Here is a 20,966-nt window from a genome sequence, read left to right as displayed (position 1 = left end):
TTTGTGCCAGTACTACAACTGATTCATTGATCAAACATTTTAACTATCTGACAAATAGAAATATTACACAACTTAACTGGGATATAAATTGCTAGTGGTTTTAAGGTGAAGAGGAAGACACTTTATAAACATTTTTAGGACTTAGTGATACGTCAAATGGGGATGCTGGGAACGTTCAGATGGGGACAGTAAGTACCATGGCCCTGTAATAAAACACATTTGGAACACAACATGCTCAATGTGTTTTATTCAGTCTTTTTTGAAAAACCTTAACAGAAAGGGATTAAATACAAAACGTCTAGGATCAAGAAGCGCTGCGTAAATTGTTGGCACTATATAAATAAAAGATAATAGTAATAATAATAGTTGTTGTGTAAATGCTGCCAAAATTAATTGTTTCTCTGGCAGTAACGTACCTTAAGGGGGGCGGTCTGCTCTGAGTGGCACTCATCAGGGGGGTGCCCGCCCTGAAGTGGGGCCGCAGCTTACTTAAATTTGGAGCCAGGCCTCGTCCTAACACGGGATAAAGGACGGAGGAAGAGGCCTTGCCTCTGGAGGCTAGTTCTGGTCAGTTCTTAATGTAGTGTACCAAGCCACCACAATAGAGACAAAAGTTCTGGCATCAAAGCAGATAGAGGACCCCGAGTCCTGCCAATTTGCTCCTCGTCTGTCTGAGCAGAAGGAGGGCAGACCATGGGTTGCTGAACTGGAGGAAGAGGGAAGGGAGCCTTGGCCTGTGAATGAGGAGCACTCCAGATAACAGGCTTGGCCTGTGAATGAGGCTCATTCCAGATAACGCTTTTGAGTCATCGGTCAACTTGTATAACCTATTGAATCAGATCTGCTAAGGCCTCTGGAGCATTTACTCTGGCCAATTCATACTTTAAATTCCCAACCAGTCCAAGACTGAACTGATCCTGTAGTGCTGGTTCATTCCAGGCTGTTTCAACAGCTACTTGAAAGTAGTCAGCAACGTATTCCTCTACTGGTCGTCTGCCTTGACATAACTTACAAATAGTGGTTTCGGCAGGGACTCATCCCTTGGGGTCCTCATAGAATTCACTCACGGCTTGGCTAAAGGCAATCCAGGACTGCAGAAAAAGACTGTTAGTGTAGATGAGGTGATGAGCCCAGGTAATAGGGCCTCCAGAGAGGAGAGATCTTACAGTGTGGACTCTTACATAGTCAGATGCATAAGTGCAAAGTAGAGGACTGCATTGGGAGGCGGTTCCAAAAAACTTGCGGGCGGTCAGGCACTGTACCTTGCGCAGTCCCGCAAGGCTGCCTTCGCGCTGCTATTTACTGACAGTAGAGGTCTTTTGAGTAGCCAACATATGTTGAAAGAATATTCCCTCCATTTCAGATCATTAGGAATGTGTGTGTGGTATTTTTTAGTCCAAATTAGATTTGTGCATCCAGATCCGTAAACATTTTAACCAAATTTGCCAATTTCATTAATTCGTAGGAATGTCTGAAAACATGGGGAACCCCAACGACACAAACGAAAACGAAGCAGAGAGCTCTGAAATGTTATTAGAATTTTGTTGTTTTTTCACTCGCTTTTTCTTATGCTCTTTATCTCACACTCTCTCACTCAGATTTACTCATTCTTACACTCTCTCAAGCTCACACTCTCTTGCTCACTCATTCTCTACTCACACGTCCACTCACTCTTGCCCATGCTTTCTAACACTTTCACTCACTTCAACTCACATTTCTCACACTCTCATTCACTCTTACTCACACCAGCCCTGCTCTATGAGATTACTTCACCAGCACATGGACATGCTCATAGATGCACACAGATAAACGTCTTCCTCACTGATGACCCTTTAATCCTCACTGATGGCCTTACACAGTACATTTAATCATTTCAGAGACATGCTTTCAAAACAGTTGCCAGACAAGTAAACAAATATGATCAAAACAATATGGATTTTATATGCACATTTTTATTCTTATAATATATAAGATTATATTAGTTGTTACATTACATTTTATTTTATCGATTGCCATCAGATTACTTAAGTGTGACGGAAAGAGAGAATAACAAATTACCTAATAACATAAACAGACGTGTATTGGTACAGAAGGGGGAGAGGGCCCTGCTCTTGTGAGCTTACAATCTATCAGATCGTGAGTGTTCACTGCATACCTATATATACTGCATTCTACCATGCGGGGAATATTCTTGGTGTCCTGCAGACATTTCGGCAACAGCTGGTGATACATCATCAAGAGGAGTGAAGCAGTTTCCTCACTACCTCATTGAGCAAATGACCAGCTGCACTAACTGCCCCTTTACGTGCCCTCGTGGTGAGCTCTGTGTGCAGCTGTGACTGTGAAAACGAATGACATGGCCACCTTGACATGCTGATATTTCATCCCACAATACTCCCTTTGTATTACTTGAGGTTTACTGAATGTTTCCAATTTAAGGCCCATCCGAATGAAAACTGAAGGGTACAGAGATCATTTATGAAAGCATGCCAAAACACTCCCCGTACTTATGTGTTGTTGTTGCTATGTACATAGCACAGCAGTATATTAACGCAAATGTGTGTTACAGCTTGGCTTTTTACAAGGTACAGAAAACACGCAGGTAGGCTGAGCACACAAATCAGTTATTGATGTCCAGTTATTTGGCAATAGGCTTCATTTTGACTGCACCATAAACAATCTTTGTGCTATCATCAGAGGAGGGCTGGAATCTATTGGTGCGGGTGCAGGTATAGCTCAATGTCCCAGCTCCTTACCCCTCATAATGTACCTACTCACACACTCACATCAACACACACTCTTACACGTACGCACTCACATCAATATACACATTAACACACACTCTCCCTCTCATACTTACACTAAAACATAGTCTCCATCATTGCTCACTCTGTAAATCACACATCACACAGCCTGGCACAAAAAACTTTTGTATCTACCTATGTAGGTATATTTTACATCACTTGTAATTATTACAGATGCCTTTACAATAAGGGATACAATCATATTTTAAAGGAGCAGTCAACATATTTTTCAAATGTGAGATTAGTAGGGCGCTAATAGATTTCCCTGGCAATGTGAAAAAAAGACATAATATGACATCATATGGTATTACCATGGTAATGAAAAACCAGCAACTTATCCACAACTTACTGTTTATTAAACCAGGACCTTTCTGTATATTTGACAGTCTGTCTCTTTACGTACACACTGTGACAATTAGTGACACTTTTCAAGAGCCCAGGCTCGGGGTAATAAGGCACATAATTAGTAATTTGTAACAAACTTCATATAAAATGTATAAAAATGCCCAAAACAAACAAATAAAATCAAATAAATGCCCAACTCTCAGTAGAGCTCGCTCTGGCTTCTAATACGCAGGCCCTGGCTGACCAACCTAAATGCCCGTCTAACTTAACCATCCCTGCCAGATCCACCTAAGAGAGGTTCTGGAAAAGCTTAACAGACAGGGCTCTTAGTATTCTGTAGGTCTATAAAAAATTGTATCGAGTTGTTTTTACATTACATTTGATATTTAAAATCTGAAAGAAGCAGGTGAATTGAAAATAATTTACTACTATTAAGGACTCGTGATGTATATCTGGAAGATGTATGTATCTGAAAATAGCGGTGAATTTGTTGCAGCAGTACTGATGAAAAAAATGTATTTTCTGCTGTTGGAATTGTAATATAATAAATGATTGTTTTGTGAGCTTCACTAGTGCAAAAAACAGAAGGAATATATCACATTCCCAAGAGAACAAAGGGCCTCGCTCAGAATAAGTGTGATGTCATCATGCTCACAAGTGATTGGTTTAGCTGTTGTTCAGTCTGCTCTTCAATTCTAGCTCAATCTGCAATCATCAATTCAATATACCTATTTTATATGTGTTCTCTATAAAATCACACTTGGTAAAGAAATGATTATGTCTGCATGATAAACAGAGCAATAGCTGCCCTCTGATGTGAATTATGGAACCCTAATGAGCTTACGGTACAATATTAATTGCCAATTGTCATAATACTCATATCTTATTTCTCCTTGAGGATGATGTGTACGAAGTGTGATAATTTATGGATAGTATGATGCAATAATTGAAGTTTCTATAAAAATGTTAAATAACCGCAAGTATTTTGTTCACTTTTACCTGTTAGCTCTCCATGGTGACAAGGCCAATAGATTTCAGGTTTTTCTGTGTGTGCCGGCAACTCCCATGTAATTATCCTATTTTTATGTTTTAATTGCTGAATAAGGGCATACAAGTATGTCTAGGGGATCATTATTCACACAACAGTGAGCAATCCCTACATTCTGTGACATTCAAACCAGACATTAGCGCCTAGGTGTCACCCTGATATGTTATGTCATGTCAGGGGTTTAAAATTTGACTTTGCCTCTTCTCAGCAGAAGTAAGCGGTGTGGATGTCTATAAAAATATTTTAAAGTGCGTGCAAATTATTACCTCTACCAGGGTATAGGCACAATGCGGAATAGCATGGGTTGGGATAAAAACTAAATAGTAACACGACACGTACCAATACAGAAATGGCAAAGTGAGGTGGCATGTTCATGTTGGAATATACCATAAATGCACAAAAATAACATGAATAAATGCCTTGTAATATGCACATCGTTCACGTCATGCGCATACCTGGGATAGGATAGGGAGGTTGTGGACGCCTCAGGTAATGTGGAATTTAGGAATTTGACGCGACTGCTGGACAGAAGTCTCCCATGGGCTTAGCATTTTTGGTTCAGGTCTATAGCCTTTCCACTACACTCAGTAGGTGTCCAGGTATTCTACTGCACCCTTTGTATTGGTCCACTTCCTGGATACCTGTTGCGGACCGAGCTTGTTCCTCTTTGGATCCATTCTTCTTTTTGCTTCCTGAATTATTGTATCCTGATTGCTTCGTTCTGATCTTGCCTGGATCTTGACTTAGCTTCTGGATTCTATTTTGGCCTGCTTGATATATGATCACCTGGTTTGACCTTGGCTTGCTCCTGACCTAGATATTGGAATTCCAATTCTGCTCACCAGCTGCTTGATCTCCCTGTATGAACTTGGCCGCCTGACTACTCTCGTGCATACCCTTGCTTCTGAGTTCCATGAATCTACTGATATTGATGACACCTGAGCCCATGCTTGAACGAAATGTAAGTCACTTACCCACCAGCTATTGCTCCAGTATTAAGTGACTGCTGACATCAGCCACATCATCCTGGGTGCATGTATGGAGCTGCTGCACCGGATATGGGCACCGGTCACTGCTCCCTCTTTCTCCAAGAATATTATATGTATATATTTGAGATCAGTTGGCCGTCTGGTAGCTTCAAATATCACATGTTGGTCTGTATATCTATACTGTATTCAGTAAGTTTGACAGTAAATGTATAATATGTCATAAAACCTCAGTAGTTTATTGACATTACAGAAGAAGGAAAGGGAAGAGGAAAGGGAAGATCACATCGTAGATCAAGACACAAACATAACTTCAACATTTATATCCACTAAAAAATATATTTTCATATTGGTTGTGATGATTCTATCATATAAACAAATTCTGTGGACCCTGGTTGATGTTTTGGCCTCCTGTGTTCAGGGTAGCCTTAGGTCTATCTCGTGGATAGTTACATTCTTTCACATCACATCTTGGCTAACAGCAACAGCAACTGGTAGGATGAGCTGTGATACCCGAGGTCTGTCCTTCCACTGGCTCAAATCTGTAGTACAGCTTAATGCTTCCTCTGTTTTGAAATAAAGGGCCCAGGATCCTTTATAATCTCTGGTGCCTGTGGAGGAAGGTGAGGGTTTGGTAAATGTGGATGAAAAGCACTTAGACTTGATCAGACCGAGAGAAGCTTGAACCCTGATCTGTCCTTTCATCCTGAAATAATTTCCATTGCTAAGCATGCTTTCAGTCTTTAACTTGTAACTGTTAACGTTTAATATTTGTATTAACCTAAATCCCTAGTAGATTGTAAGATTCTTTGAGCAGGGCCCTCTTTAACTTTTGTTTTGGAAATCTAAATTATGTGATTTATGTTCTGTTTACCCATTGTACAAGACTGCCAGAGTCTACTTACAGCGAAGAAAGCTGTAGTTATGTTAAGAATTACATTGATGTTTCTTCCCAAGCTGAAGAAACCTAGTTTTTTAAATTGTTTTTAACAAGTGACCTCAATAATACATACCAGGTAGCCTAGCGTGTTATTTATCATTAGTCTATCACATGTAATGAAAGTGCATTCAAATTAGACTAAGACTTTAAAGGGTAGCTGATCAGGGCCTATAGCTGTCTTGAAGTTAAATACTTATGAGGGCAAATATTTTCACACCTTCTTTTGAAGGTTACAAACCTCACAACACCATCATCATCATTTTGGCTAAAGGTAATCCACAAGAGCTCATCATTCCATTTTTTATGTTTCAAAATAATAGTACTTAAGTAAATATATGAGTCCTTGTGTCTTTATTTGTTTTTTTATATTTTTTATTTTTATTTGGTGGAAGGAATTTTAGAACGGGAATGTTACCTGTGACCTCACAAGGTATTTTTACAGAAATCTTACTCCTACTGGTTGTGCCTGGATCAGGTAAGATGGTGCCCCATCAGTCCAGGAGCCACTGCCAGGTTAATAGTCAACCTTAACCTTAAGCGGATAATAGCGGAGCTGTTTAGGAAAGTCAACCAAATATGCAAAACCAGTTGCTTAAGGGACAGCGAGGTATAAAATGCAAAGGAAATCAGTGTCTAGAGATTAATGTGTGCGCCTAAGCGTGCCATATTACATAGGACATCACGTGTAAGACCCATGCGCCGCTGGGTAACAATCAACTCTGGAAAACAAGCTACTATATGTTTATATAAATGATGGTTGATGGTAATGATATTAACTATTTTAATTGTCTCAAAACTGATAGAGTGCCATGATACCAGCGAATGGCAAGAGGGTTTGAAAAACATCGTTCTTTGGATGGGATAAGGCCTAAAGGAGACAGGCCGTATAAGCGTTCAGTTATTTGGTTCTGTGTGATCAACCAAGCCAACATGCACCAATTGAAACAAACACACCTATGTTGTTGCTCCTTTACTGTATGGCTTGTGGCTTTAATTAATTACTGATTACGCTGCCATCTATTTCTCATCCCTGACATGCTTTTTTTTCTCAGTTTACACCCAACCCTCCTAGTGTGTCACTCCGACATGTTTCCGGCATGACTAAACCTATCGCTATGTATTTACTAATGTCTATCACATCGCACACCCGTTCACTCATATCCTAATTGCTACCTTTCCACATTTCTAGTAGCTCTGCCTCCATAATCACAATACAGGTGTACATTTTTGTCAACATTTTGACAAGTTTTATAATATTAATACTCACAGAAAACCGGCTTCTCCTGACATGGTCAATGAAATGGGTCAAATCCAGATTGCTGTCAGACTGGATCCGTGTTAACTAATTAGCAGTTTGACAGATGGATGATATTTGTAAATTAATTACACAGGAAAGAAACGTAATCAGAAGCGATAATTTGATTTATAAATGAAGTAAATAGATTAAGGATACAGGAACCTCTCAGCATCAAAGTTTACTTGAGTTTGTAAGCTGCCAGTAACTTTCCACGTGAAATAAAATGTGACACCCCCGTTTTTATGCCATTAATATTTTTCTTGGCAGCTTTATCTGCCCAGTGACAGAAAGAGATTTGTAACCCACCATTCGGTTTATAGAAGGTGGGAGAGTATTAAGGGGTGCAAGGTATATCCTCGGAGGGGGCAACTTAGTTGATTCTTGGTGTCTTTCTGGAATATTTAGCTCTGCCCAATTCTCTCATATTGACTCACCAATTTAACATGCAAAAAGGGCTACAAACCTATCAGTTTGTGTTTGCCAAATCCTGTCTATTAAGTACAATTTTTTAGCCTGTGATATTCATAGAAGATGTAGCATCACTTAATATTTGGATATAGTTGTTGGCCCAACCTTTGAATTTTATTCTTTTTTCCCCAGTTCTTGGAGCAAAGAAAAGGAATTTATATAGCAACAATGATCACAAAACATTCATGCTAAATAACTAGAAAAAGATCAACTGTGTGCTCTGCATATTAATCGAATTACACAATTTGAAGAATTATGCCAGGGATCGTCATTAAATGAATGACCACACTTTTAAATCTAAATAATGTGTTGTGTTCAGTTCACTACTAAAAGCAACTCTAATCTACAATCCTTCAAATTTCACGCTAAGCAGTCCTACAGGTGCTGAGTCCCACATACCATCCTTCTATTAACACATCAGAAACAAATGGAAGGGGGAAAACACAGACATGCCAAAATCAAAGTAACGCATCGCGGATAGTGCCTTTTGTGTAAGCTGTTTTTAGACCCAGGCATTACATTTATTAAGCGTTTTCTCCTTCTTCTGCACTATGTAAGAGACAGCGACTATTTGATCTACAGTAAGTAGACTGAAGACCCAAAGTAGACCAGATATTTTTACTTTACATTCATTTGTAGAAAGTTAGCAAGCAAACAATCGTTAAGGAAGCGCCCTATCTTCCTCAATGTCTAATTTTCAGTATCAACAAGGATTTTTTTCTTTGGATAACCATTCTCAAAGCCGAGATATATATATATTCCATCGATCTCAATAACATCTCTCCAAATGTTAACCCTCCCTCCGTACTGCAGCCAATGAACCAGGAAGCCATCTCCAACTTTAAAGCCTACTATCCGAGAGTAACATTCAGTCAAGCCTTTGACGCACTCGACTCCAACCCCAAACACACAACGTGAGAATTCTGGCAAAAGCATAACAATTACGACAAAATAAAGCCTGGGCTGTAGTGACACAGGGTCGGATTAAAGGTGCCTGGAAGCACTTAACGCCTCATCTTGTTCCAGATTTGAGTGTTCCCAGACAATGAGACATTTAAAAAAAAACAAAAAAAACAGGTGGCTGCACAAATTGTTTAAGTTGGAGAAAAACTTCAGCTTGAGGTTTTAATGCATAGTCAACCATGTCTTCTCATATTACGAAGAGGAAAAAAAGGGGCAACTGTTCAAACTTTGACAAACGTTTCTGGTGAAATGAGATCAACCTAGCACCAGCATTGACGCTACATTAGGAGAAGAGCCATAGTCTGCTTCATGTGCCGCCACCACCACCACCTCCACCACACCCAGCCTTGCCTCTACCTCAACTGACTAAGGTACAGTATACATATAATAAAACATGCCTCGGAGTTACGTAACACTCAGCTTACGCATATTTTTGTGGAAAGATCCACTTACATAAGTCGAGGGTTCATTTGTGTTTCAGATGAAGTTATAGAAAATATAGATTTGACAGAAGATAAGAACTATTCGCCTGATCTAGTATGCCTGTTTTTCCGGATATAAGGACTCACGCCTTAATCAGCGCCTGGTCTTGTTTTAGATTCCGAGATAGCTTTCTGCCTATCCCATGCTATCTCCATTTCTGCTTGGAGGCTCTTCCATTTATCTATCACCCTCTTTTATTAAAGTAAAGCTTCCCTACATCACACCTAAGCCTCTGATCCTCTAGCTTTAGATTATGCCTCTTTTTTATTTGAGGAAATATGTTAGAACAAAAGGTCATCATCTAAAACTAGAGTGTCAGAGGCTTAGCTAAATACTGTAATTTGCGGGAAAAGAGGTTTTCCCATGTAAATCGAATACACTAATAATGGACACAGAACTAAACTTAACCTTACAAACCTCTATGAAGTTACCGAGGACTACCAGCATGCTGTAGCTAGAGGAGGTGTGGAATCCCATCTATGTAGAGTGAAATACTAAAAGGTGGTGTGGTATCCTCTTACTACAGTTCTCGCTTCCAATACAGCTCACACTGTACAACTATGTAACACAGGGCAGCTATTTGTGACGTTAAAGGGGATATTGCATTGAAACAGTTTACTTTGTACAGCAGTATAGCTCAACATTGAAAAAAAAATGTTATCTCCTTTTGTTCCAATTAACTTCCTTTATCTGCAGACCTGGAGGCTGCCGCTGTTGTCCATCTGGATATTTTGGATAATTTCCCATGCTCTACACTGAGCTGAATCTTCATGAGGTTGTTTTCTTCATAGACTTTCATTAGTCAAGGTGGTGATTAACACCAACTCCTCCTATCGTTTACCACAGGCAAATAATGCAATAGTTTTTAAATCTTATTTTTAATGTGATCCTTGCAGTAAAATGGTAGTATAAATCCATTTATTTGTGGACCTGGGAGAACAATTTTGGTTGAGCGGGTATAAAATGGTGTTAAAAATGATTAATCACTAAGAAGTTAAAACAGACTATGCTACCATGCTTAAAAGTGAATGCACAGGTCAGCAAAGGCATGAGGAGAAGCGGTAAGGAGACCTGATGCGCATTTACTAGGCAGATAAAAACGCAAAGAGTTAACAAACGCTGCACATCTTATTCAAGCACATTTTAAGAAAAATGTGCCCATTTAGACATATATGTTAGCAGTGCTGAACATTACTATACAAAACAAATGGATTTAAAGCCACCAGCTTCTCCAGTTGTCATTTATTGGTATGCAAATAAAGGATGGGGATTTTCCAACATCAAGCCTCTGTATTTAATTTTCAACTTCTTAATATAGGAGGTCAGCATATCAGCCATGTCATTAATGCCATGGCATCAAGGCAAACGCAAACTTGTCTTACACAATACAGTTCTGTTAGGTGCACTGGAGTCCAGACAACTTTGTAGATGCCAGAAACTGGAGGCTGCACAATACAGTCAGGTATATACAGTATCAGGGACACTGAAAAGAGGTCAGATTATGTATCCAGTGGTTTTTATGATGAAGTGATGGTCTGCCACTGCCGAAAGAGCCTGAAGATCTTGCTGGACTTTTCTGATACACTCTAAAATGAAACACAACAAAATATAGATTGAATTAGCTATATTTGATCTTGGCATTGCTTTTACAATTAAGAATCAATTTGATGAATAGGCCATACCGTTTGCTTACTGTATCGCTCTATAATTCATCATACAACACGTTCCCAGCTTTATAACGCAGAAAATCAAGATCCCACGTCAGCTCTAGTTCCCCACCCTCTTCTGATAATACTTACCGAGGAGTCTTGCTCAGTGAGGGATCTGGATTTGACATCTGCCAGCAGCACTTGTAATATTTCTTTCCAGCCACATTCCATTGCCCTTTCCGTCTCTTTAGTGCTCACGGTATCAGTCTCTTTTGCTGTGCCTGTCTTGTACACGGTTACCCATGGACACCAGCGCCTGTGCTGATACAAAGGGTCAAAGCAAACCCTGGGAGATGTGTCCTATGTAGAAGACATTGAGAAGAAAAGGAAAACATCAGATGCCATAATTCCACAACTTGCTGTTTTTTTTTCTCTCTCTCTTTAAATAACCTACTTATTCACTTGTTGCTTGTTTTCTCTACCATGTACACCTTTTTCCATTTCACTTCATTTAGTTTTTCTTATTCCCAAAATATATTCCCCAAATAACTGTTAACAAGGGGTGTAGCTTTAAACAATGAAACATTTTAAATAAATTTTTAAAAAGCCATATACAGTAATATCCAGTATAAGCAGTTAATATCAGTAATACACCGTACGATACATATACACATAGATTTGATTTGTGTACGTAGGACAACATATAATTATCAACATAAATGCACCATAAAGAGACGGAGACAATGTTTTCTGATACAGTCTATGACCTCCAAAAAGTCTTAAACTTACAAAGTGCCGTTTTACTCGTCAACCTTTCGCTCTCTGGCAGGTAGGAAAAGAAAAAATACCAGCAAAACCAAAAGTATTAATACACAAGAACTCACTGAGCTGCTGCTTGAACAGAGACGGAGCCTCTTGACTTTCCGATATGGACTGGAACCCGGTTCTGGAGCATCTTGCCCCATGCTGCGGGTCACTGGACGACTTCTGAACGCCTCAGATTCTGCCGGGCTTGAAAGTTCCCAGCTGCGTTTTCGTGTGTAGACCATAGAAGGGCTCTGTAGTGAGTAAAGGCGAAACAATAAAAGTCAGTCTACCTGTCAATCACCTCATAGGTAATCCCATACCTTTCTGTTCCTCTGCTTAAGATAACCTTAACCTCAGACAATGATCCTGTGTGAGGACTTAATGTCAATTTCAGACTTTTCCCATTTTTCAGAACAGAAAAACTGGAGGAAAGCTCACCTGTTCAATGTCCTGGCTGCGAGTGACTCTCCTGTTTGGGTTCATAACACCCAAGGGTGTTCGATCGCTTTGCCCTTCTCCTGGAGACACCGGAGTGACAGGAGTCCCTGGGGATGTGTCAGTGTCTACAGTGTCCAGCTGCTTGAAACTCCACAGGCCAACCTTCCTCGTACACTGTTTACAATATACGACAGAGAGAGGCTGGGACAGAGATGATGGGCTGAAAAGACAAGTTGGGGGTGGGGGAGAAAAGGTACTTTTAACAAAGTGGGGAAAACAATTATGGAAGATAGTTTTATGGGGTGGTTTAATATCGGTCACCTTGGAATATTTGGCCTATAGACATAATAGATGAAAATGCCAGGTATACAGAGTGTTTCAGGGTAAGTTAATTCATGTTTTGGGTATGTTCCCCCCTCACTAGCTTTATGGACAGTTTAGATACACACATAAAACAGTGGGGGGGGGGACAAAAAAAACACTTTACATGCACTAATTCTACCACCACTCAGTTTGTGATACAATTCTCTCTCCTCCTCCCCCCCCCACACGTCCGGGCTCCAGGTATATATCACTGCCAAACACCACCCCAATATGTGTTCAACAATATCTCCCGAATACAGTGATACAAGTAATAAAAGGCCACATTTGGGAGGTGCGCATTTTTCAGTTTGGACTTTTGACATCTGGTTATCCTGCCCCATGTGTTATATTGGGACATATGTACATGTGTATACTGTTGTGTATCAGTATATATATATATATATATATATATATATATATATATACACACACACACACACACACACACATGCATACATACACACATATACTAGCTAGAGTCAGCATGTGTAAAAATTTATACTGCCAGAGGCAGTATGCCTACTGTGTTGTAGTGCAGGGAGTGGGTGTTCATAGTGTGTATATATATGTAGTGTTAGCCAGTGTGTGTGTGCTAGCGTGTATAGTGTTTATGTTACAGTATGGCATTAGCATGAGGGTGTATGTATTAGTGTAGGGCTGCAACTAACGATTATTTTCATAATCGATTAGTTGGCCAATTATTTTTTCGATTAAATCGGATAAAAAAATGAATGTACATTTTTCATTTATTTAAAATAATTTAATAAACAAATGATGTTAAATACAAACAGCAGAATAAAAAAAAAACTTTGATAAAATGCATTTCTTGTCTTTATTTCCCAACCAGCCCCCCGAATTTATGCACATTTGAGCCCAGACGTGCCACGCTGCCTCCCAGACGTGCCACGCTGCCTCCCACATATTCCACTCCACGCTGCCTCCCACATATTCCACGCTGCCTCCCACATATACCACTCCACGCTGCCTCCCACATATACCACTCTACCCCCACATATGCCACTGTGCCTGATATGCCTTATACCCCCTGATCCACCACTCCATCCTCCCCAGACATGCCACGCTGCCCTCCCCACATATGCCTTATATACCGTATATGCCTTATACCCCCAGATATGTCACTCCATCCTCACCAGATATGCCTTATACCTCCCCAGATATCTCATAGCCCCCTCATAGATTCACAGACCTGTTCACAGCACACTGATACCATACTTTTATAAATAAGTACTGGGTTAATCTTCACTGCCCCCAGGATTTAGATTCCCTTTAGTCTGTCCCCCTTTACCTCTAACTGCACCTTAAGTTAACTTTATTAAATTAATTAAATTAACCCTCAGTCCTCATCATTAAATTAACCCTAAACACCCCATTAACCATAACTACCCCTAAATTAACTCTAAATACCCCATCAAAACACAACTACCCTAAGTTAACCCTAAACACACCATTAACCACAGCATCCCCTAAATTAACCCTAAAGACCCCCATCAACCACAACAGCCCCTAAATTAACCCTAAACACCCCATTAACCACAACTGCCTCAAATTAACCCCAAACACCCCATTAACCATTGCTGCCCCTAAATTAACCCTAAACACCCTATTAACCATAGCTGCCCCTAAATTAACCCTAAACACCCCATTAACCATAGCTGCCCCTAAACACCCCATTAACCACAACTGCCCCTAAATTAACCCTAAACACCCCATTAACCAGAACTGCCCCCAAATTAACCCCCACCTTCCCTAACTTTCAGCAGCCCAAATATTAATTTCATACTTCAGTTAGATGAGTGTCACAGCCATGTGGTTCTGGCCTTCTGGGAGAAGGAAGGGGGCGGGGCCAGTTGTCACAGTGATTTCAGGGAGGGACTGGTAAGTAGGAGCTGCTGCTGTGAGTCAGACTAAACTTTATATAATGAGGGGTATTTTCAGAGCGTTTGCTCTGGAAAAACCATCATTTTATAATCGATAAAAATCGATTCAACTAAATCGATAATGAGATTCGTTGGCAACGATTTTCATTATCGATTATTATCGATTAGTTGTTGCAGCCCTATATTAGTGTATGGTGTACATGAGCATAGAATGTTAACGTGTATGTGTTATACTGTAAAGTGTTAGTGAGCATAAGATGTTAGCATGTGTCTGTTATTGTGTGGCGTTAGAGGGTGTAAAATGTATGTTGGTGTATGGCAAGGTTCGATAAACCCTGGGGGCCAGGGATTTAAAAATACGATAAGGGAAGAAAAAGAAAAAAGCTTTTTTGGCTGGCTACTAAATCCAAACCAAATTTGTCGAGCCCTGACATACACACCTTCTGTTCCATCCACAGAGTGCCAGGATACAGGCAGCTATATGGACTCGTAAAGAATCAGTGGGCAGGGTAGCAGACAGATTTTCCCTGGCATCCTTAGGTTTCATCTCATCATCTATGAGTTGGAGAAGTAAACTCACGATGTCCTTAGTGAGTCCCTGAGTGTGGAAACAGCAAAGATTTAGTTGTGAAGTTTACATTAGTAAATGGCTAATACTTTACTGTATTTAGAGTGTCAAATGTAAGAGCTCTGGAACAATAACTTAGATATCCCTCAAATACTGTCAGTATAGTAGAGTGGCACTTGCACTTATTTATGGTTACTTATGCCAATACATGCTACACCTGAAGAAGTTATGAATGCAAGACCACCATAAAAGCACTGCAGGTACAGATAAAAGGGTTATTGGAGCATAATTCACTAGTTAATTACTGAAGTCACCCCTTATTAAAATACATTGCTCATGAAAACATATGCGGTGCTGACACATCATACAACATGAGCACAGCAGTAATTAATATGATTTTATAATAAATAATATTTTTTATTATTATTATTATTAAGTAATGGTATTATGATCCTCTGCAACATAACAGCTTCTTGGCTTGCGACTTCAGTGTGAAATCACGCAAACCGACACATGGTTTAACCATTGCAAATTAACAAGACCCTGTAGAGGTTACAGAGCTAGAAGAGAGCATTGGCTTAACACTCCAATAACCGAGTACAAAAGCAAAACGCTAACCAAGCTTTATAATTAAAACATGCCTGGCTGAGCAGACCAATCCATAAAGCTACGTGTCCAAGGACATCCGTCTTAATTTCCTGCGGGACCATAAAGACTTTTATTGAGAATCAAACATGCGCAGAATGGTGTCTAACAGGGAGATGATTGCATGTCCCAAGGTTTTCTTACCATGTTATTCAAGTCCTCGGGATTGAGGGGTGGAAGCTGCATTTCTAGGTGACAAAGGTTCTGGAAACGCTCCACAAATTCACTCAGCACGGCAGATGGCTCTGTGACCATAAGAGTCCAGTAATGATCTGTGTGAAAGAATGTTATTACAAATAGATCTGCGGAGAGCTTAAAAACATACAGCACAATAACAAAAAATAAAAATCTGCTAAAAAAAAAGGGAATAACTCAGGCTTATTTTGTATAAACTAAATTATTCCACTTCTAACCTAGCTAATTCATGCCAGATTCTGTTCTCAAAGTGATATCTGTACTTTAGTTGAAAGGCACTGGTTTCCTTTTAAAATAATACAAATGGAGGATATAAAACTAATTCTGTGACAAAGTGCCATACATATAAACTTTCAGTGCATGTCATTAATTAATTATTATTGACTATTGTCACGATCTGGATAGTCCGACTGACTTCCCGCTGACTTGTGCTCCCTTAGCCTGGGACAACACACTCTTTCCCAGGTTTCCCAGTCACTAGCTGAGACTCAGTGTAGGGTAAAACCAAACGAAGACTGATTTATTTTAGACACACAGGGCTGGATATATCCAGCAAAATACACATTAACCTAAAACAAGATATTGGGATACAAACCACCCCCTTAATCTGCCTCCTAGAGACAACAGGGGCAGTAACGGGATTAACAATACAATAGGGGGGGAGAGAGAGACTGATTTATACAACATAATAATGCACCATGGGGTGGAGGGGTCTGATATTAAAATTAAAACACTCCTTGCAGATCCTGGCTGTCTTTTGGAGATAATCCCTCAGACAGTGATGAGATGATATACTGCTGGGGGTAGCCACAAAAGGGTTTACAAACCCAGGGCCCATAGTCAATAGGGAGGAGGCTGGCAGTCAGGCCTCTCCAGTGGCCCCAGTGATGGAGGGTTCCGTCACAACTATGGTAAGAAGACAACTTCTCTACATTAACGCTTATTTTAAGTGCACCAGCTTTGGGTTCCTTTCTGAGGAAAGGCATTTAAATAATGTCTAAACATACAACTGAAGAGAAAAGGGATCCACATTGTTCACGTGTAGCATGGCAGACTGCGGATACGTTAACACTGTACCTGGGCACGGATTATCAGGCCAGAAGCAGTACTTCTTATGCGCGTTCTTCAGCGATTCCTGCAATTCCGCACAGCGCTCCTTGTCTAAGCAACAAAACAGAAAATATTTTATATGCTCCAGATACATTGCAAATGCCGTACAAATCTTTCTTAACGGTCGTAGATCGGATTTCTTTTAAAGGGAGATCTCATCATACATCTTTTTGTCCCCTAAAAGGGGAGCTTTATTGCCGTGAGCTTGTTAAGCCACGATTTCCCTTTTCTTAGTTTAAATTATCCCTGTCGCTGCAACATAACACATTTAAGTGCATAGAATGACTGCCATGCCGCTTTTAAAAGAAACATTTTTGTTCATGGGGCTTTCCCATACAGCCTAACATTTGAAGGAAGATATAACTGCATGAATGAGAAGTATATCACAGTTTAAAGCCTAAGCAATCACAGAAGTTCACTTTACAAACAAATAAGAATAACTGTTCAATCTTCCACAAAATTCTGCCTACCAGCACCTGGGGTAAGGTCTACCAGCTGATGTTATGGAAAAAGGAATTACACTGAACTGCAAGTCAAGACAGAAAAAAAAAAATCTGGATTTAAGCCAGTTTTCAGCAAAACTACTCACTGTAAGAGTAAAGTACTGCAAGCGCAGCACAACCTGCCCTCTTTCTCCTTGCAGGCGCTAACGATAGCTATAAATCATCCGACATTCACATCACCCGCTCATCCTCTAAGGATTTCCAGCTGTTTACTGCTGGCTCCCAGTACAGAACAACAGATTAAACATCTACTTACATTTGATGACATCTAAGGTTGGTTGCAGGCTGGCACAGAGATAGGCGAGACAGCTGGAGCACTTCAACATGTCACACGAGATGTTGGACCATCCGAAACCGGCACAGACAAGAGGGGACAGCTCTGGAGGCTTTCCTGCCCAGGTCAATGAGTTTTCACGTTAAGGAAATGTGTAGCAGAAGACAAGCCATCATTTAACCATTTTTGGAAGTTTGCTGGCAACCTTTTACACAGCTTACATAGGAAAGCCAATATATTGTATTTCCAGGACAAGTTCAGCTACTCATAGAAAAACTAGTTAACGGCAAACCTCACATCCCATTATATAAAGGCAGCATGATTACCTATTATATATATATATATTTTTTTTTTTCTATTTCTTTAAGGTTCCCCCTGCTTTAGTATTTTTTTTCCCAATTCGATGCATCTAAAGTTGCACGCGTAGCCCATGTAGGTGACAATAGACACTTTAAATAAATAATAAAACATAAGAACTAAACATAATACACATTTTCAGGTCTATGGCATTCTTTTCATGTCACTTTTCCAAAATGCAGTTTATAGAAGGACTGGTGTTTTATGAACAGGGTGGAGCTTGCAATTCTCACAAATTGCATTTACATCTTATCTATGAAATGATTAATATTCAGCCTAATGCGTAATATTCAAACCGCACCATATTCATATACTGCCTAACATGGGCTAAGCTTAAACAAACCTGTGCTGACTTTGTGGGCTAGAAAGGGACACTTTATCAACTATACTGGGCTCATGTCATTTGCCCCAAAAATAAATTGGGACTAATTGCTGCTATATCCACATATACAATATTATGTATTGTAGGGTATATTCTCAGAGGGGAAAAAATGGGTAGACTATATCGGCAGATAAGAATCATTCTAGAAATAAAACCTTCAGCTTTTGCACTTTTAAATGTTAATAGTCAGCAGTCCGGTGTAGTAAGTTTCTGGCATTTTACGCAAGTCAACATGAAATCTCTAGAGTTTATTCGCTGTAATTTCAACTCTCTCTCTTCACTATTCAGTTTACAGGGTAAACATTATTATCATCATCTTATTTATATAGCGCCAACAGCTTACGCAGTGCTTAATACAATACATATATTCAAGGGGTATGACAAGACGGCAATTGACAGACTAAGACAAACTGATACATTACGTGGAGAGAGCCCTGCTCGCAAGCTTACAATCTTTGCAGTTGCTACAGCAAGAAGGGCTGAGGTGGCCCTGTATAATGCATAATTCCATGTGTGAGCAAACACTGAAGATGCCTTCGTGATTTCATTATAAATTAAAGACAGATGGCCACATTCTCCTGCAGCAGAAGACCGCAGACAATGGATCTCCATAATGTATACTGAAGCCAGGAAGGCGAAACCACAATACTTTTTCAGACGCACTGTTTAGGGAGTATGCACTTACTTTGTAAGGACGAGTAAAAGCAATGCTTCCTCACCATGCTCGTATTAGACAATGTTGCACTGTAGCACTAAGCGAACTGATCAGTAAAAGGCGATTACAATAATAATAATAATAATATAAAAAAAAAAGTGCATTTTAATATGCCAGGTTATTTTTTCAATAGGGAAACCTTTCATTCCAGAAAAGAAAATACCGTAACGGGTAATATGGTGGCCTTCAGAGAATGAATATTTACATTTAACGAATGAGATGGGACATGGTTTTCTATACCATACAGAATGTGTTTTGATTTTCTTATGTACGGCATTTCAAGACAGAGAAAACCATCCACACCTTCAAAAGAATATGTCACAGTACACTAGAATCCGGAGTATAAACTAACCAAGACTAATGCATAACTTTTTACAAAAAATCATAAACAAAAAGGATATTGAGAAAGATTCCACTCTACTGAAGAACGCATCTTTACTCGTGGTCTCGCTAGGATTCGCGTCTGATGATCCTTCAAAGTCATTGCTTTCTTCTGCTGAAACAGGGGCTTCTTTTCTAAATAACAAGTTAAGAAAGCTTTCATTTAAACACACATCCATACATTGTGTGTGCATGCACGAGCACACAGAGGTAAATATAGATACACACGCTTCTCTCTCTTCACACACACTTAACATTATTATTCTTCTGATAAAAGACATTTAAGAGCAAGAAAGAGATGTAGAATGAATGACTTCTGATATCAGTGAGTTTACTGAACTACTGCCACCACAATCTTACTTTAAGCCTGGGGGTCATTTTAATAAGAACAACAGGCCGGATGACCTTGCAATACACCCTACAAAAACTGCTACTTAACATTATATGTTTTGGCGTAAAAATAACACTGCCGCCAATCACCGATTCATTTACTAAAAGCACGAACTAGCGCGATTAAGGTAATCGATGCAGCACCCCCTGCTAGCCCCTCACCTGGTGCCATTATCCTCGTTAACGATCCCCTCGTTTATCAGATCTCGAACTTTACTGGGGGTCCCCTCTGGAGATCTTAACGAGACCTCCGTGCTCGACTCGCTGGGCGCCGCCATTTTAGTGCCACCGGAAGCATATGTTTCGAATCCCGCAGCTGAGCGGAGGAAACGAGGCAGCGTGCTTCACTTCCGGATCAGCAGCAAATCACTATAGCAACGTGTTAACTCCTGTGGTGCAACGCGCCGTATGTGAATATCATTGCTGTAGTTATTATTATTAAACGTGTTCATGAAACAAGGGTTCGCGTCACAAGGCTCTCATTTGATTCACACGATGAGGGTTATGTATAAGGAATAGAGTGGTAAAGGTAGCGCTGTCACCCTGGCAACGGCTGGAGTGTCCCTGCTTCTTACCACAGAAGTAAGGGAGGGCAGGCGCCCCGCATTTCCCCTGACAGTCCCTTTATGGGTGAGTCTTCCATGTCATCTCACTTCATAATATTGTCTTGGAATGAAACCAACATAGGCTGAGGTGTTGCATGCAAATCAGCGATTCCCAGGTGAGCGTCAGTGCTAAAGATGGCATCAGAACCCAGATACCTAAGAATTATGCGTTTATGTGTGAGAGTCGTATGTATAAGAGAGCGTGTTTACACACGTGTTATATGTAAACCGCACCGGGCAACTTGCAAATAAAGTCAATCATAAATTAAAAATACCCGCATTGATTTTGTTTTAGAAATGGGCTGCTGGCTGACTGGAGCATGAAAAATCAACCATATGGCAGCCTCCAGGC

At 40.1% G+C, this 20,966-nt stretch overlaps 1 protein-coding gene across 1 annotated transcript; it reads right to left on the bottom strand.

Moving 5' to 3' along the window:
* Positions 1 to 10,546: 10,546 nt before the first annotated feature.
* Positions 10,547 to 20,287, bottom strand: ZC3HC1 (zinc finger C3HC-type containing 1). The gene is made up of 10 exons (XM_053462734.1): positions 20,172 to 20,287; positions 19,640 to 19,754; positions 17,767 to 17,917; positions 16,975 to 17,058; positions 15,847 to 15,974; positions 14,930 to 15,087; positions 12,229 to 12,448; positions 11,868 to 12,041; positions 11,134 to 11,343; positions 10,547 to 10,920 (listed from the first exon to the last, which is right to left on the bottom strand). The coding sequence occupies exons 1-10, from the start codon at positions 20,285 to 20,287 to the stop codon at positions 10,852 to 10,854; spliced, it is 1,425 nt and encodes a 474-aa protein (XP_053318709.1). The 3' UTR covers positions 10,547 to 10,851.
* Between the last annotated feature and the right edge of the window lie 679 nt (positions 20,288 to 20,966).

The sequence above is a fragment of the Spea bombifrons genome, chromosome 4 (genome assembly GCF_027358695.1).
Source record: "Spea bombifrons isolate aSpeBom1 chromosome 4, aSpeBom1.2.pri, whole genome shotgun sequence".
NCBI classification, from domain to species: domain Eukaryota; kingdom Metazoa; phylum Chordata; class Amphibia; order Anura; family Pelobatidae; genus Spea; species Spea bombifrons.
The sequence above is the reverse complement of the archived record's forward strand: the minus strand, read 5'-3'. Positions and strand labels throughout refer to the sequence as shown.

What these genes read in the sequence shown, in the direction of transcription:
- ZC3HC1 (XM_053462734.1), bottom strand. Translation starts at nt 20,287, where the DNA reads ATGGCGGCGCCCAGCGAGTCGAGCACGGAGGTCTCGTTAAGATCTCCA. An exon ending in AACCTTAGATGTCATCAAAT is followed by an intron (nt 17,059 to 17,766) that starts GTAAGTAGATGT and finishes TTTGTTGCTTAG; the next exon opens with ACAAGGAGCGCTGTGCGGAA. An exon ending in GCCTGATAATCCGTGCCCAG is followed by an intron (nt 15,975 to 16,974) that starts GTACAGTGTTAA and finishes TCTTTCACACAG; the next exon opens with ATCATTACTGGACTCTTATG.